This window comes from Dryas octopetala, chromosome 1 (assembly GCF_963921425.1).
Source record: "Dryas octopetala chromosome 1, drDryOcto1.1, whole genome shotgun sequence".
NCBI lineage: Eukaryota > Viridiplantae > Streptophyta > Magnoliopsida > Rosales > Rosaceae > Dryas > Dryas octopetala.
The window spans coordinates 11505983-11524195 of NC_141366.1; the positions used below are offsets into that span (position 1 = coordinate 11505983).

The window sequence follows — 18213 nt, forward strand, 5'->3', positions numbered from 1 at the left end:
ATTTGTTTTATCAAAGTTAGATAGGCAAATGATTTCCGATTTGGCTAATTTTTTGCAAGGATGATCTATTAATGAAGATGATCCTTGCGAACGGTTCGGATCGACACAAAACGACTCATGTGGGCCCCAACAAGGTCATACCTCAACATAAATAAGTTGAGGTATACCTCAACAGAAGGAGCCTGTATATATATATATATATATATATAAACGTATACATGCATTTGGATGAATTAATGCTCACCCGTTTCTAACTATCAGTTACTCAATTAATTAAAGGGGCTTTGTTAAAATACACAATTAAATTGTATACCAAATGAAACGACCCATTAACTTAATGTGCAAGTCTACTCAATATCAACCTGACACGATAAACTCAACCCGTAACATACACCAAATTTGTGCTATACAATATTTAATTGCTGCCAAGTAGGGAATTTCGCTTGGCATCAAATATTACTAGTGAAAATGAGGGGTATAAAGCCCAAATGCTAAGGGTGGGTGGATTCGATTCCCTCTGATGTAAAGAAAAAAATGTAAAAATTGAGGACAACAGCAAAGATGTACATATATTTCACAATTGTGTGCATAATTGGCATCACAAGCTCAAAAATGGATTTGCTTTGTGACGGATTGATAATTGAGTTCAAATTCTCCTCACTCAGGTTTTTACATAATGGAAATTTCCACTTTAATATATTGATATAATAAAGGACTAAATCTGTACATAAAGGCACAAGATAATAATAGATACCCACAAAATTGATCCCGCCAAAAAGATAATAATAGATATGCTACTCCAGCGACCTCAGTGACTTCTGATTATCCTGCAAAATTTTAAGCAACAAATTTATAAATTGCTTGTATCAATCAATACATGGTACTTTAATCCATAAAGTAAAATAAATCTGAAAAAAAAAAAAAAAAACAATGAAATTTCTTACCTTCCCAATTGAGAGAGTTCCGGCTCCGCCAGAAGCATGTCTTGCAGCGGTTTCGCATTCTTTTCCCTCGCAGCAGAACTACAAGATAAAGGGAGACAACTATAGTTTCAGCAATTTCAAGCAAGGATGAAATCTGTAAAATTATCTAATCTCAATTACATATTTCACTGAAATGCTCATTTCTTGTCTTTTAGATCTTCCACTTTCCTTAATCTCTGTACAGGTCCTCACACATTTGCTTGCTATAAATATTGTTGTGCCTCTCTACCTTAGTCAACAAGGAATTACATATTTCAATAGTTTCATTATTGCTAGTATAGTAGTTTCTTTGGCAAATAAAGTTATTGCTAGTAAAAGATTTTTCTTTCAGCTATCCACTTCTTGTGATGAAGCTGGTACAAATATTGAGAAATGGAAAAAATAGTTTATCATGTCACTTCTTTCCTCAAACCCAACTTAAACTGAGAGAAACTAAACCATTTGGAGTTGCAGGTTAGCCTAAATATCAGGTCCCACTGTTCCTTCCGAATTATCACTTGTAGAAACCTCTCAACCTCTCTTTCATATTTTCTATCATCACTTGGCTATCCAGTGAGCATAATCACTGAGAATTTATCCAACAACTTTTTTGTATAGCAAGTATTAAGTGTTCTCTATAAAAATGTGGGGGGAGGGGGGGAAGAAAATGAACTACGTACCTAAACATATGATCAAGGGAGATAAGCTTGTGGTGAATAGTGTTCTTGCTGCCAACATAAGTTGCAACTAAGCTACCAGCATCTGGGTGGGGCCAGCTCCTTGAAGTAGGAAACCGGAGTACAAACGTACCGGGTTCCTGGAAACCCCTTGAACCTTGAAGCGAAGACTCAGCTTCTTCCTTTGTAATGAATCCTTCTATCCACTTGGGTGATGTTGAACTCCACATAGTATTTATCCAATCTCTTGATAATGTAAAAGCAACAGGGTATAGCCAACACCACATCTTTTCAAAGTTCTCTTGGGTCAGATATTCTTGGCAACCAGCAATTCTCCTCAGTAGCTCAAAGTCCTGAAACGATTAATACATAAGAAGACTCAAGAAAATTTGCAGGCAAATAGTTCCACAAAGGTAATCAAATTCACACCAACATAAATCTACCTACACCCCTGGATATTATACACCAATTTTAAACTAAAGCAAGCATATAATATGTGATAAAAAATCTTCTCTGAGGCGCTATTTCAAATAAAAATAAGAGTGGAAAAATGGTAAATTTATTGAAAAAATACAGCTGATCTTAAAGCTGGATTGTGTATTTTTGATTGCTCAACCAACTTTGATTGTCTTGTCATGCCATCCTTACTAAATGGTTGGTTCTGCTCTAAGAACATTATGAAGCACAAGATATCTTGGTCTCAAGGAGATTCAAAATGCCTACACCATAAATGCTTCAACCAAGAGAGAGAGAGAGAGAGAGAGAGAACCTGTTGTGTGAGAGATCTAGAATTACAACAAGCAATCTTCATGAATTGCTCTTCAATTTCAAAAACCACACTCTCCCATGGAACCTGGTGGTTGTTTTGTGAGATCAAATTCCAAGCTTTAGTTCCTTCCTCTATCAATCTCTTTGCCATTATTATTTGGTGCCTGAGGGATGAAAAAAAGATACAGAAAGGATTTTCATTATAGAAGGGTAAGGAAAACATGGTACCGAAAGGCTAAAGCACAAAACCAAGGTAGTAGCATAATGAAGTTGTTTTGTCTTTTTCTTCTTTTCAGGGAAATTTTTCTTCTCTAGTGTGAATTGACAAAATGTATACACAGGAAAGGGAGTTTAGTGACTACATGATCAGTCCAATAATGAACCCAAAATGAAAACATCACATCTGTTGCTTTCTTACTCGAAATAAGAATCATGTCATAGGAAGGATGCAAAGAAAACAAAATATAGCTGTTTCCAACAATTCTTTTGGATTTAGCATTAGCTAGTTTCCACAGAAAAGTCTAGTTTCAATCTGAAACTGAAAAGAAAAACTAATAAGTTTGGCAACTAATGAAATAGAAGTCTTGAAGAACCATTTAATTAAGTTCAAACCACTATTGAGTTTCTCTATCATAATGAACAGAAATGACATATATCATGCCAGATAGGATATCACTATATATTTTCTTAACTCCAACCAGAATACAGTCAGTAATATGATGATACTAAGAAAAACAAAAGTAGATTACCTGTGGTGTGAACATCCTGAATACAAGGAAACATGATGGGAAAAATCCAGAAGTTCTTCATTAGAAGCAGAGGTTGCAATCTCCTTGAGCAGAAGATTTTTCTCAGTTAAACCTGCCAGGCAGTATTTAAAAATGGTCGCATCTGACATTGGACTTCTACTACTTGATGTACTCTTGAGAGCTGAGTTTCTCGTTTCAGGGCTCTCTGATTCAGTTTGGGAATCGTCTTCTTCTTCTATACTGTCAGGTCTTCCCACTACATTTGTCGCAAACACATTTTCAACCTGATTTTCAATTTATTTTCAATTAACTCTTTGTCGATATACATAAGAATTACACATTTGTTACCATATATTGATGTCATAATCTTAGAAAGTTTTCTAAAGGTTACATAGCTTTCAGAAATAGGATCAGGCCATGACGGTCTTGATTATTCCCACACAAATATAAATAAATAAATAATTAATTAAATTAAATTAAAAAAATCACAATCTTTCACCAACTTACTATGAAAATCATCATGTCCAATGCTCAAAGCCTCAAAGGTAGTAACTAAAGGTCTTAAAAGGCAATGTATGCTTGTAAGCCAATAATGCATTAAATATTTTATCTTTCCTTATAATATAGATAATGCTATATGGAGATATTAGCAAAATTGCAAATCTTTTTTTTCAACTTCCAGCCTTATCAGAAAAGATTAATAAAATTTCCAAAAAATGTATGCTTGAGAAATTATCAGATTTTTCATTCAACAAAAATGTTTTGGAATAGATGCCTTTCTTCCCAACTGAGGTTGTAAATAAGCATGCTATGAGAACACTTTTTATTGTTTTTCTTTCCTTTTTTTCGAAGTTACTCATATGGATTCCCTTATATTAGAAGGCCTGTGACAGAATGCGGGAGAAGACAAGTTTGGTTATGATGATTAGCATCTCTGGATTATCAATTAGTCCAAAAAATGTTCATCATATTGCGTCCAACAGAAAAGAATAGGAATCTCAAACAAAACCAACCAATGTCATGTATTCTTATCATGAAACTCACTTAACAATATAAGAGGAAAAGGGTAAATACCTGATTAGCAGTCCTGGCATGAGAATTGCATTCATCATCGGGTTGCTCCAAGACAGAAACAGTTGCAGGTATTCTATCTTGTCCCAATCTAAACCGCTTTGATGATGGACTCAATTTTGCTTCATGAACAGAATTATGCTGAAGTTCTAAGGTTTCGTCATCCAATCCCGATAACTGAGATAACTTAAGCAGATGAGTTGCAGACGTTGATCTTTTCAACATGAGAGAGGATATGCGAGTATTACGGTTCCTTGAGATACATCGAATTGGAGGGCTGAATGCGTTGAGGAAAGGATACTTTTCCCATTTTGGAATGTGAAACATTATGCGGAACATCCGATTATCACACTTAGATGAAAGCTGAAATGAGAAAGAAGTACAGTCAATCATCAAAATAATCTCCTCTGTGTATTCAGCCCAGGGAATGAAACATTTCAACAATAAAACAATCCTGGGATGGTAAATGAGAGGAACGTAATGTCAATTGTTCGCACATAATAAATAACTACGTTTCTAATAAAAGTATTCAGGAACCACACATACAGGCACATAAACAAGTATATCTCAAATAAAACTCTAGAGTATCAACCCAAAAGTCATTTACAGTATTATTGCCCTACTAAATTAGCACATTCAAACCCCATACTGATAATGATTGTCACCACATGCAGACTTCGTGTCACAGTAGAGTTTATCCGATGATGAGGAACAACTGTCACAAGTGTGTCAGCATTTGCATATATGGATAGGTAATCTTATGTTGTAACAGCAAACAAATTGAATACAAGATGGGCCCATGATTACAATGTTCTATACATCATTTGGCCATACAAAGGTTCATAACCACATATTGGCCATTCTCGTATAAATGACCCTTTTTCTTGGCAAAAGAGCCTCACATTTGGTACCATACACTGATATTGTACTTAGCAATACAAACAAGAAAGGCATTATATACCGGTGTGAACAAAAATACCAGGTTTTGAAAACACAGAAATATCAACAAAATATCCATACTGAGAAGAATTAGGTTGTAAGTGATCAAAATTTTGAAAGAAATACATATCAAAAAAATATCGAAAAAACATAATATCTAATATCAGTATCCATTGATAAGAGATTTATCAAATAATTGTCATGGATATTATCGTTATTTAATAACATGCTTGTAAGTACCAATGTGCAGGGAAGTATCTCATAAATCTTCACACAAGGTTCCAAAAAGCTATGTTTTCTCTCTATCTAAGAACCTGAGATATCTTGAGCTTAAAGGATGCATGCCCATGCAGCATTTTACTTGGTCTATCGCAAGAAGCAAATTCAATCCCATCATGGCTTGCCAAAAGGGGAGCTTCCCCATCACTTGTCTTCTCCACAGGTGCCCCATTGTCAGCATAGGCAAGGGAAGCAATAACCTGTAAGAGAAGGAATGTATCAATTGTGCATGCCAATATTATAGTCAATGTTGAAAGTGAAATTTAACAAGGTATACGGTGTCAGATTCAGACCTCCAATTCCTTGTTTACAGGATGGGAAAAGGCATCTAGCAGTACAACATCCAGGGCAAAATTCCTACGACAAGATGCCTGAGATATGGTGAATAAAAGCAGCAATATTAATTTGGAGAAATCTCAGTGCAGTAACCCTGGATCATAACTTGAGATATCATAAACAGTGAAACTAACCTTGCCACCAACAATACTCCAAACACCATCACTGCCTTCTTCAATCTCAGAAGCAGATGAATTATCAATAGATAATTGTAGAGGTGGGTCCTGGCATAAAAATATGTTTGTGTAAAAAAAACATTTGTTTTGGTAGAGAAGGAAACAGATGAGCTAGGAAAGTGAGTAAATTGAGATACAAATCAAAAGAATCCCTCAAGGAATCCCAAGATCATACTACACACCTTAGCAAAGTAATCCATAATAGATGAAGTTAAAGGCAAAAGTTTATGATTGTGGACATAACCCTTCAAATTATTGTCATCTCCACCACCACAAACCAAAGTGATCTTTGTCAAACCACTTGAAATGGAGTCTTTTTTGGACAAAGAAGACATAGCTTTCTCTCCCACAATCTCGCCATCAACGTGCAGCCGCACAAAATTAGTAGAAACCTAAAATCATAAACCATGAGCATCTCATATTAAACACAGAAAGTCAGAAAGAAAACACTAATTTCACCAATGCTATTAGAGAGGCACATCTGAACTGCTTCTAGCATGTAAAGAAAAATGCATCAAATAAAACACTAATCGCTACATCATACCTCACATCCAATGTGAATCCATTTCTCCATAGGAAACTCAGTCTCCATAGATACATGTGGAACTTCTGACAATGAACCAGAATCGCAAGGATCAGGAGCTTCCTTGTGTAAGATACCCAATGGCAAAAGCATCATTTTCTTCTTTTCATTTATAACAAGAAAGGGAGCACTTCCTACGGCACCTGAATGCACCTGCATACCCCAAGAAACTTATCAAATACACTCAATGAACAAACATTTCAGAAAATGATCCAAAACATAAAAGTAAAACAAATTTGATCATAATTGGCTCCCCATAATTGACCAATAAAATCAAAAGAACGCAAAAATACATCATATGGACATCGTTCCAATGGCTAATATCAGAACTCGCAAGCTTCATCAAACATTAAAAAAAAAAAAAAAGGCACTTGGGTTACTTCAAAATGGTACAATATTGCCATGGACATAGAACAAACATAAAGAAACAACAATCAATCATCTTAAAAAATCCAGGAAAACATCAGTAACCATCAAGAACACAAAAATGAGAAATGGGCATTCATCCAAATTACCAAAAGAGTTAAAAATATAATGCAAGAAAAAAAGAAAGAAAAACAACAAAATAAGTAAAGGGACAGTGTAAGACCTGAATGAGTCTGGAAGGGACGGTAGAGGAGCTTAAGAGGTAAAGCCAAAAGCAAAGAGAGAAGGTTCCTCCTTTATCTTCAATTTCGACTCTGAAATCCTTTAGCGGCGAGTAGTCCTCGTTTTCTTTGGCCTCATTAGCCATTGTTCTCAGTCTTTGCTCAACTACCACAACTGGCCAACTGGGGTTTCTCAGCTTTTTCTTAAAACCTTAAAACTCTCTCTGTGTCTTCGTGAAGAAGAAGAAGAAAAACACACTTCTTTTAGTGACCGCTGTCAACTAACGGTTGGTACTGTTGGTCCTGTGTTCCGGTCGTGCTTGAGATGGGTAAAGATCTGGTGCTCCGCGGAGTTAAAGGCGTTTAATGATGACCAATTGTTGGGGTTTATATCAGCTTTGGATGCTGACAAAAGAGTTGGAGTTGTTTGACGTGGACAACACCTATTGGTCAATGAGAAACTCAGATTTTTATTTGAAAGGAGTTGTTTGTATATTATTGGAATTTCCTTGCGCCATATAAACTATAAAGGGCATTAAATCTAGGGGTTGGGCCTTGTTGAAGGGGCTATATTTGAGGAAGAGATAGAAAGGCAGGCCTGTTTGTAGGGTCCTGAAGCCCAATAAAGCCTTATAGCATTTTCTCCTTTTCTTTTCACTAAGAAAATTAATAGTGAGTGCAAAGTGTTCATGAACCAAAATAGAAAAGGATTAACTCACATCTCAAGCTAATTACATAACCCTTTATTATATGACCTACATATCGTTTTATTGTTGATTTGTTGTTCAGCATTATCAAACTTCATAGAGAGGGACTTGCCTATCCCCGTTATTGGGGATGTGGTATCACCTCTTTCTCTCTTTCTCTCTGTATCTCTCTCTCCATGCGATGTCACATCCCTAATAACGGGGATAGGCAAGTTATTTCCAACTTCATATTCTCAAAATAGAGTTTGCTAACATGAGCAGTCCAAACCGAGCAATTCTTCAATGGTGAATAATAACCTCATGATTTTTATTGCAGGTTGATCAAGTCATAGTAGAGATATCTTTGAAAGATGAAATTCAAATCAATAATGTATGCAAAGTGCATTGTAGCAGCCGCAGAAACTTGAGAGAGCAAGAGAGAGAGAGAGAGAGAGAGAGAGAGAGAGAGAGAGAGAGAGAGCACAAGAACACAACTAAGTGAGGTGGCAAGGTTGGTATAAATTGCCCTTTGTCATCTAAACTAGTTGGACAATATAATTTGAACAATGAGCACCACAATAAACCCTAGTCAATGAACAATCATTTATGCTACAGTAGTGAAAATCTTCCCACAGAACAGTATAATGAATCACTGTTGGTTGATACAAATCAAAGCATTTTCTCTCTGCGTCCATACTGGACACAGGCTTTGGAAAGCCTTAACAATGCTGGAAAAGGTTAGTCTGATGGAGCATATGGGAGACCTGAAAAGAAAAGTTTTTTCATGTTTATAATTATTTTAAGAAAATAAAACTGAAAGTAAATAAGTCAACATCAGCACAAACCTTTTCTACTTACAGTCGTTCAGAAGACAGCATGCTCAAGGGCACTTTCTTTGTACATAAGAAGCCCCATGCTCCTCATACCTGTCAATTGCAATCACATTAAACCAAATATCAATAAAGAGCTGCTAAACACCCTACATGATTTCTTGATCATTCATTAAAATGAGTATGTGCCTTGTAACTCCAATACAGCTAAACACACTAGTCGAAGAGCAAGCACGGGCAAAATCATGAAACTTACTCAGCCTTGGAGAACCACATTTGCTGGAATGAACCAAGAGACGCCAATATACTCCCACCTATCCAAACACTGCAAAATTAAACGCCAAAATGAAGTCAGGGGAAGAGAAATTTGATGAATGTATTTTACAAACATTAAATTTAATAATACATACAAGTATAAGAGGCATAAACTATAACAACGTGAAGGTGAAACTTAAACGGTTTTTACTGAGTGAAAGCATTACATGATCAAACATGTTTTAAGTGTATTCTAAATGATAGATGTAAAAAGGTTTAAGCTAAGCGACCGTGACAAACAGACTGCCTTCACAAAGTTAGCCAAGAATTATTCCATGGTACCCAGGTCACATGAGTTTTCTTTATGATAAAAGGGGCAATTGGTGGTTGGTGATTCATCTCTTTCAGTAGTTGCATTGAATAGAAAAGGTCAAATCACTTTTCACATTGTTTGACCTGTTAATGTGCACTTTGTTGATAACAACCCATTGAAACTGATATTCTAATGAAGAATGAAACATGACATAGCAAATGATGTGAAATCGCAAATCCTCACATGAAAGTCTAATTACAAAATTCAAAGCAAAATATTGACAAATAGTTGTAGGATTGCAGAAAAATTGCTTGTTTATGGGTTCTTGTGTGCCAGCACGGACAGAGAGAGGGAAGGGGACTTGAAGCAATGCATATTACCTGAATCGCCTTTCTGTTGCATTTCCACTCGCCAATACTTTAACTCTAGCAGCTTGGGGAGACTCCTGCAGATTGAATGGTGACATTTTGAATTTCATACTTGAGAATATTATAGGTTTTGTTTTGATGCCCAAGTAGCTCTACTAATAAGTCAACAAGTAAATAATTAACCAGTTGAAATCAATTTAACTACTTCAATTCTCATTCATAATTTCACATTAGGACTATAAGTATAACTTTGTCATGCAAATTGGTATGTAATCAACCATTTTCTCAGTATTTATTATTTTAATCCTCTCAATCTACCGCTGATATGAGAGTGAGAGAGAGAGTTTAATGACATTACCTTATAAAGTTAATGCTTTTATGAACTTATTGAAAAGAAGAAAACAAAAGATCTAATGCTTCCCTGAAGATAGTATGCGATAAGATAGACAAAAACAAACCAAAACCATAAGATCATAGTTCTTCTTAAGTTTTAAAACCAAAAAAACATTAATAGTACTTAAATCTTATTATGAATTTATCAGATCATAAAATTGTTACTGCTAAATCATTGAACAATATACCAGTTAGAATCCAAATTCAGCAACCAAACAAAAAAAAAAAAAGGCCATGGTAGTGCTTCATTGAAAAGCTATACCTCCAGCAAGTCCTTCTCAAGACGCTCCTTTAACTGTTGCATTGATGCTGTGCCACCAGCAAGCTGTATAAAATAAAAACAGGAGAAACCACATCATTTTCTGAAGCATGTTCTACTCAGTTGCATGTCAAGAAACTCCAGAGAAAATGTGAGGTTAATTGAAGAAACCATTTAAGCACTTTCGTTAAGATACAAAATAATATCAGGAAGTCTGCATATTTCCCATGGAAAATTGCAACACTTATTTAGTAAGTCCCACCAAAAGATATTTATTTACATCCAGAAGTCTATATTAAACTGATTTATGCTATCAATTTTTGTTTATTAGTTGGCAAAAAATAATGGGTTTTGTGCAATTTACCAGTATACTACTAAATAATTCACGACGAATGTCCACATCGCACTTGTTAATGCTCTCTATAACCTGGAGAGAATAAACAAGAAAAAGTTAACCATGTGTTAACAAAATGAGGGGAGAAAAAGGAAAAACAAACACAAACAAAAAAGAGGGAAAATAAACAACTCTATGGAAGTACCCACTCATTGTCAAATAAAACAGGACTTACCATTTGTGGCAAACCACGAAGAGAAGGAGCAATCTCTGCAAAATTCTCTATACCGGGAATTGTCTGACATTTTCATAAAAAAAACAAAATATGATAGATACAACATGCTGGGAAAATAGATTATTCAACTACCCATCAAAGTAAATACTTATGCAACCATTACACCCTCAAATCACTTCAACACAATGGCATTTGGTAACATTGATATCACAGTCACATCAGGGATCAAATTTTTCAAGTGCAATTTAAAATTAATTTTAAAATGTGGTCCAACAATTTTTTCATATTGTAACATGCAATCCTCTGAAATTCCAACTGCGCAATCAAATTATGAGACTGACCAAGCTCCATTTCTTAAGTGTGCTCCATTAAAATGACTTTCATATGTCAGAATCTCACCAACTCAATTAATAGAGATGAAAATAAGTTAAAATTAAGTAATTAAACCATTCCGCTAAAGGCAATTGAAAATTGAAAGCCCATTTACTGATTAAAAAAAGAAAACAGCCCACAGAAACAAACTCGAAATATCTAAAGTGAGATATGTCTAAAGTTCTAATTGGTGGCTCAACTGGAACATATTAGGACAAAATTGGAACTTGGAAGCCTCAATTAAATGAAATTATGAAACAGTTAATAATAAGAGCATGATTAAAAGAATTTTGAAGCATTGAAAGTAAAAGGAAAAAGCTGGCATCATGTAGTTTAAAAGACATCCACCTGAGCCAAGGATGGGTTAAATAGAACATCAGGAATCTTGAATCTATCAGCTCCGATTTCAATTGTCCTGTATCATACATGGTCATAAAGAAACTAAATATCTATATAAGAAACGAAAATCTTAGCTTATTAAACAGTATACAATCTGTGTAAAATTAGACAGTCATCATTTAATGAGGTGCACCATGACTAAACAAAATCGAGAACAGACCCAAAAAATTAAAAGATGCAAAACAAAAAGGGACATTGTAACCCAATTAACAAATAAAAAATTATAAAGTAGAATAGGACTCACTGGCCATCAGGAAGCTCATATGAGGTCATTGGAATGTTTGAATATGCACTTTCTGAAACAAAAAAAGAATATTCTATCAGAATGCTAATTCAATATTTTTGCAGCCTTGAAGATTAAAGCTTTTAATAAAGCTACAGGCAATCTGAAACCAACTGACAAGGTCGAATAATAGAAACAGAGAAAAATACCATATATTGATCATGTAAATGTAAAATTCAAGATTTTTATGCTTGAAGATATCCTAAAACTCCAATCAATCAAGTTGTCAAAGAATTGAGCTACTTCTTATGCTTTTAGATATCCAAAAACTCCAATGGATCAAGTTGACAAAGAATTAAGCTATCTCATTACACCTTAAGTAGGGTAATTGTCTTCATATACTCCAAAAAATTCACAAAAAGAGAAACTTACATAAGAGTATAATTTAATTATATATGGACCTACAGGCAACAATCAGGGAAATCATTTTCAAACAAAGAGACAACATGCAAGAAATGCCCTTCCAAATATCAAGTATTGGTACAAATAAACATGCTTTAAGACAAACCCAGTAGAAAATAACACACATAAAGCCAATTGAACATAAAATTGGCATCTACAATAAACAATTCAAAGTAATGTGGAGGACAAAGTCTAGGTCTAAAACCATTGAAACGCATGAGAGATTAGAAGAACAACAAACCATCATATGGAGTGTCAGGGGCTCTACACACACATTCTTTGATATCACTAGCAATCACCCTCTGCCACAAGAGAGCATTTAGCAGAAATGGAAAAAGAATATGACATCTCAATAAGAAATATTCTGGTCAATCACAGACCTGGGAATAGAGTTTGTAGCTTTCTGTGGTATTTGGATAATCAACATCTACTACCTACAACATTTAGATACGGTGATGTAAACACTTTCATTAATGATATTAAACAATAAAATAGAAAAAAACATGCATCTAAGTTGATTGCAGGCTAATTCTCACAATTATTTAAAAGATAAACAAGGCATAATTTCAGAGGAACAAAAAATAATCAAGGCATCCATCCAGTAATGTATTTCTGTTCAATTTAACTTTGTTCTATGTTCGACAGTGATGAATAGTTTTTACAATTTCCTGTCACCATTATACATATCACAGTTGAGATGAATGCAACAGCTGACAACTCAAAATCTTACAACTAAATATTTGACCATTTGTAAATACATCTACCAATGAAATCAAAAAGTACCTGAAATTCTCCAGGGCGTGTTTCCTTTCTCTTGAAAGAATATCTGGGTTTAATCTACAAAATTAAAATTAATAAGAAAATAATAAAATGAGAAAAAAAAAAATAGAAATGGTCATCCAATTGATTCCCTTCCAAAACAAAATTTAGGTAGTCACTCACTGTCATTCCTTTACTTTCCAAACTTTTTGTCAAGCAATCAGTAAGAAATTCTCCTCCAATAGGAGAAGAAGCCACAGCCTACAAAAAAGGGAAATAAAAGACGGTGTCAAAAGTTGAGAGATTTGTAAAAATTTGAATATGAAAGCATAGCATCAAACATTCTAAAATTTTCTGATAATTCACTTTTGACAGCAGGTTGGTAAAGGCATTTATAAAGTGCACGAGGTCATTATACGAGTTGCTCATGGAGAAAATCTATGCTCACTGTGAAATATAACTTATATAAAAATAATCTACAAACTAACTTATTCTAGGTCAATCATTTAACATGGTTGGAGCATGAGAGATACCTTTTGAAGAACATAACCATCATGAACTGGAGCAACTGTAGTTGATCCTCCACCACTAGATGAATTTTGTAATTACGAGTAATACCATACATTAGTTTTGCATTCAGCAATAAATCAAGGAAAACTATAAATTAACAACTAATGGACTAAAGCATACTAGAAGCCATATTAAAAACTCGTACAAGTTGTACATTGCATAGAAAAAGAATTTCAAATTCATACAAGTTGTACATTGCATAGAAAAAGAATTTCAACACAATGGAAGTGTATTTAAAGAAATATATTAAAGGGGAGGAAATAAAACCATGGTTTATGCATGTTCCATTGCAAACAACAATTTTTCAAATCTTATATTAAATTTTTGTTGAAATTTCAACTTACCATCGGAGAGGGAAACTTTTGGTTCTTCCTAGAACTTATATCAGGACGTCAAAATATATTATGAACTCTAGTTATATCATCCCCAAGTGAAGACTTAAAATAAGCTCAGGTATAAGTGTGAAAATGAAAGGAAACAACCATAGAAAGATATGCCAAATTATATGCTACTGCTTATTAAGATAAGAGGATGTGTAAGAATGATGCAGTTGCAAGTAGGTATAGAGTGAACCAGTAATGATGGTCAAATTATGTAATCTCCTACCAATCAACTACTAACGAGGTAGCACGGCCTGATGCAAAAGATGTGAGAACCTGGCATCACAAAATATTTCAGTCACTCACCAATCGCAGACTGATTTTTAAAAGGAAAGAACATATTATGTAATAGTAATCTATGTTCTACAAGTTGGAATCAAGGGGATGAGATGGACAAGGAGTGTACAGCATTCTTGGCCAAAAATAAGGCCGGAACTTTGTACTTTTCAAACATAAGCTCTGCCGTCCTGTTGGTACAAGACAAAACTCAATCACTTAACATAAAGCCAAAATAATCTAAAGATACAGCAATTAAGCCATATATAATGATGTACAAAATACAAGCAATTAAACCATAAATATTTGTCATTTATATATAAATATTAAAAAAAACCTTTTTATCAAGTGGACTGAGCAATTATTACAAACTAAAAAAACTATATCAGAGTATGCAACAACAGTACTCATGCCTACACAACAAGAAAGATTTTTTTCAGACTTGCATAACATCATGTATATCATATTTTCAGGCCTTGTAAGTGATAACAAATAAATGCATATCCATTAAATAGCCAAATATTAAAGGTCGTGATACCATTTACAAGCCTAATAGGACATCATGTATGTTGATATCATATTGGTGGCACTATATCATACACCTCCACAAAAGATAATGATGCAATAGTTTGAAATATGTTGGTTCAATAAAATTACTCTAAAATTTATCTGTTCAAAGAAATTATTTTGTATGTCTAAAAAGCTAACTAAGCAAACACTAAAAAAGAAAACAAGAAAAACTAGCTTTGAGAGGCATAGGGTTATCAGTGAAGTCCATGTTTATCACAAAAGAATGCATAAAAATTTACATAAGCATTTTGGTTTGACTTGATAGTAACAACTGTGAGCTAATGAGAAAAGTTAATAATTGCCAGATCACCTTTCTCTCTGCTGTTGAGTGTTAGAAGATGGTTCTGCAAGTAGCATTGGATGCTCTTTAGGATCAACCAATAGGCATTCCCTGAAAAGAATAGAAAAGCACTTAGTGCTATCGTAATATGCTAAAACAGAATTAAATAAGTGGGAAATAGAAATTGCTAGATGGACAAATAACTGGGAAAGATAAAACCAAGCCTTCACATTATATGAAAACATTGAATATGAGTTTTCAAGTGAAATAGTGAAGCTACAATATTACATAAATCTGTAATGTTCAACATATGAAGATCAATCCCATGAAAAGAGATGGCATCAATGTTCCTCTGTAATAACAACATCAATATTCTGCTGATAAAATCTGTGTCAATAGTGAAAAATATGTACCAAATTATTACCTCACTAATAAGGTATGAAAGAAAAGTGTACTAGATACAAGATTAACCAAATTACATGATATCATTCATAGATCATTATCTCCTGATATTACTAAAACTTGTATAGACTAGCGCATACCAACTCCGTTAACGCAGCCATATTAGTTTAAATAGAAGTAATAGGTCCATAAAGCCTAGTAGAACTACAAGAAGAAAACCATTCAGGGTGCTGCAGTATGTGCATGCCATTGTCTTACTTACATCAAATATTGAAACCAGAAAACAAATTAAACCATAGTAGAATACTGATTCAATCATCAGTAGTTACCTAAAAGCATGGTCCCATATACCCTCCACAGCCTCCCAGTCAACAACAACTCCGTCCTTAATGGGTGCGAGCACCTGACAGAACAGCAGAAGTAATCAAGATCTTATAGAAAAAGATCTAATCTGTACTCCAATGACAAAAGCTTATAATTAAGAAACTGACCTCCATATAATCCCTACGAAACCCTAAGGCTTGAGATCCTACATATAATTTGCGTTTTCCCTTGGGTTTGTCAGAATCAAGAGTTTTGGAGTTATTTTTTGGATCTACAGCAGATCCAGAGTTCTTTTCTGTTTCGGTTTCATCAACTTCCATTTGATCAATTGTTCCGACAACCTTAAAAGATAAAAACATATACCAACATTAGCTTTCAAATTTTTATTTACATATGAATTGGAAATAAGAAAAAAATTCAAATTAACATATTACAACATAGTAAAAACTATAAAAAGATAAGCAGCAGTAGCACATAAACACAGAAGACTACTACACAAGATGAACAATTTTGACAGTCTACAAAGCCAAAACTTGTTGAAGCAAGGATGGCTTAAAAGGGGTCCAAATATGTAACCAAATGGATTTATTACCTACAATTCTTAGCTGTAAGCTTAAAAATTTTCAAATGGGTAGTTGCAAAGCTACACACATTCTGCATTGCCATTAACTTGACCCAGATGCTACAAGTTTTCATTTTGATTACTCAAAGCAACAAAGTTGTTAACTTTTTTTGAGATAATTACGAGTTGAGGAAGAAAAAAACAGGCTAAAGAAAATGTGACTCAGTATAACCAAACTGAGCTAATATTGGTTAGAAATATGCACTTACTGATGGGAAGACGGCCTTGGGCGCATCTTCTCCGGCGTAACCGGCTTTGCAAGTGTGCGAGCCGAGGTCAATTACTATAGCTGATACCTCATCTGCAAGCCAAACAAAGCCCCCCAAACAAAAAATTCAAAAAGAGAGAGAGAAATTGACAGTATACAAGCGTTGGTAGGTCTTGTATGTACTCACCGCCTCCGTACATGGTTGAAGGTCTCTGAGAGACGAGTGTCGGGAGTAGAAGAGGGAGCTGCTGGTGGTCGCGGCTCTTGGCTCTGCGAGCGGGAGGGGACCGAGGGACGGGTTTTAATAATGGGTTTGGTTTTCGGGTTAGTGACTATGGAATAGGGGTTTTGTGCCGGTCCAGTTGTTTATTGGGTTTTGACTTTTGACTTTCGGGTTCCGGCCCTCCGGTAACGAGTAACGAGTAACGACTAGCTCAGATTTTAACAATTATTTAAGGAATTTTAATTTTTAGATTTCAAATTAATTAAAGAAAATTACTCTAAAATTTATTTTTACAATCATTAATAATAAACAAACTCACCTAAAAATTTGCAATGATAAATATGTTCATTTTATACAAATAAAGCTCACGTTATGTATGTTCTGTGTTTTTTGCGCCAAGTGTTCAATGGAGGTTTTCTTTTGTAACTAGGTAAATAATAACACTATAACACGATTTTTTTTTTTTTTTTTGTAATTCAAATAGCTATTGTCGCACACTGGTAATCATTGTCACTGCCTGATAGTGGCAATAACCGAGCGCTCGGTAGATGGTACCGAGTATTTGGTGAAAGTGCCGAGCGCTCAGTTCATTAAAGTGAACCTATCTTCGTATTTTTACAAGTGGGGCGACCGATCATGAGTTTTTTCTTTTTAGACATTTTTAAAAAAAAAAACTCAATTAATTATGTATATTATTAGTGTGATATATATTGATCAAAAGTTAAGCCTTGAAATTAAAAAAAGCATTAAAAAGTAAAGAAATTGGTTGTATGAGAAAAGTTAAGTCAGAAAATGTGTCGTTAAATACACCCTAAAGCCCTTGAGTTAGTAGGACACCCATCCGTTATTGATGTGTAGGATTTAAAAGAAAGTGTAATATATAGAAGGGTAGCTATATAAAAACCTAATTTGACCCGATATAAAAACTTTTTATGTATAGAAGGGTAGCGATCATATATTCATTTACTTATCTTCATTAATGAAATACAACATTCCAAATTTTTTTTATCCCAAAGTTGGATTCCAAATAATATGACAATATATGTATTAGTATTTTACTTGTTGTAAATAAAAGATTCTAGAATGAACCCTAATATGAATCTATGAAACATTGCCACGTATATTTGAGATTCAAATTTGAGATTTCTAGTAGTACTCATTAAGCAAAAAAGCTTAAAGACTTGGGAAATTATTTATTTCCTATATTTATATTCTTGTTTCTGTCAAAGTTATACAAGAGTCGGTTAGTTTCCACCAACTCTTTTATTTCTGTCTATATTTGCTCGATTAGCATATCAAAATTGTCATGGAATTAAATGAACAGAAAAGGCTTAGGTTTAAAG

General features: G+C 34.3%; 2 protein-coding genes across 3 annotated transcripts; both read right to left on the reverse strand.

The window, feature by feature from the left end:
• Positions 1-569: 569 nt before the first annotated feature.
• Positions 570-7376, reverse strand: LOC147297847 (SH2 domain-containing protein B-like). The gene is made up of 12 exons (XM_086252542.1): positions 7130-7376; positions 6502-6693; positions 6140-6349; positions 5916-6005; positions 5739-5816; positions 5481-5645; positions 4231-4590; positions 3157-3440; positions 2409-2571; positions 1643-1992; positions 945-1022; positions 570-827 (listed from the first exon to the last, which is right to left on the reverse strand). Exons 1-12 carry the CDS (start codon positions 7271-7273, stop codon positions 809-811), a joined length of 2133 nt encoding a protein of 710 aa, XP_086108668.1. The 5' UTR covers positions 7274-7376; the 3' UTR covers positions 570-808.
• Positions 7377-8289: 913 nt separating this feature from the next.
• On the reverse strand, positions 8290-16968 carry ARP4 (actin-related protein 4). 2 transcript variants are annotated; one of them, XM_086239264.1, is made up of 21 exons: positions 16835-16968; positions 16649-16740; positions 15985-16158; positions 15823-15896; positions 15122-15202; positions 14372-14432; positions 14192-14241; positions 13549-13603; positions 13199-13276; positions 13040-13093; positions 12637-12690; positions 12498-12558; positions 11816-11867; positions 11521-11587; positions 10801-10863; positions 10596-10658; positions 10235-10297; positions 9592-9656; positions 8900-8968; positions 8659-8739; positions 8290-8577 (listed from the first exon to the last, which is right to left on the reverse strand). In XM_086239264.1, exons 1-20 carry the CDS (start codon positions 16845-16847, stop codon positions 8694-8696), a joined length of 1335 nt encoding a protein of 444 aa, XP_086095390.1. In that variant the 5' UTR covers positions 16848-16968; the 3' UTR covers positions 8290-8577; positions 8659-8693. The 2 variants fall into 2 exon arrangements, with proteins under 2 accessions (XP_086095390.1, XP_086095397.1); XM_086239271.1 differs by having other exon boundaries at positions 8672-8739; positions 16835-16962.
• Between the last annotated feature and the right edge of the window lie 1245 nt (positions 16969-18213).

Coding starts and splice junctions, on each gene's coding strand:
- LOC147297847 (XM_086252542.1), bottom strand. CDS start 7,273: ATGGCTAATGAGGCCAAAGAAAACGAGGACTACTCGCCGCTAAAGGAT. Junction 6,006..6,139: donor TTATGGATTACTTTGCTAAG/GTGTGTAGTATG, acceptor TTTTTATGCCAG/GACCCACCTCTACAATTATC. Junction 4,591..5,480: donor TTAAGCTCAAGATATCTCAG/GTTCTTAGATAG, acceptor TTCTCATTTCAG/CTTTCATCTAAGTGTGATAA.
- ARP4 (XM_086239264.1), bottom strand. Junction 15,203..15,822: donor ATATGGGACCATGCTTTTAG/GTAACTACTGAT, acceptor TATTCTTTTCAG/GGAATGCCTATTGGTTGATC. Junction 11,588..11,815: donor TATGAGCTTCCTGATGGCCA/GTGAGTCCTATT, acceptor TGTATGATACAG/GACAATTGAAATCGGAGCTG.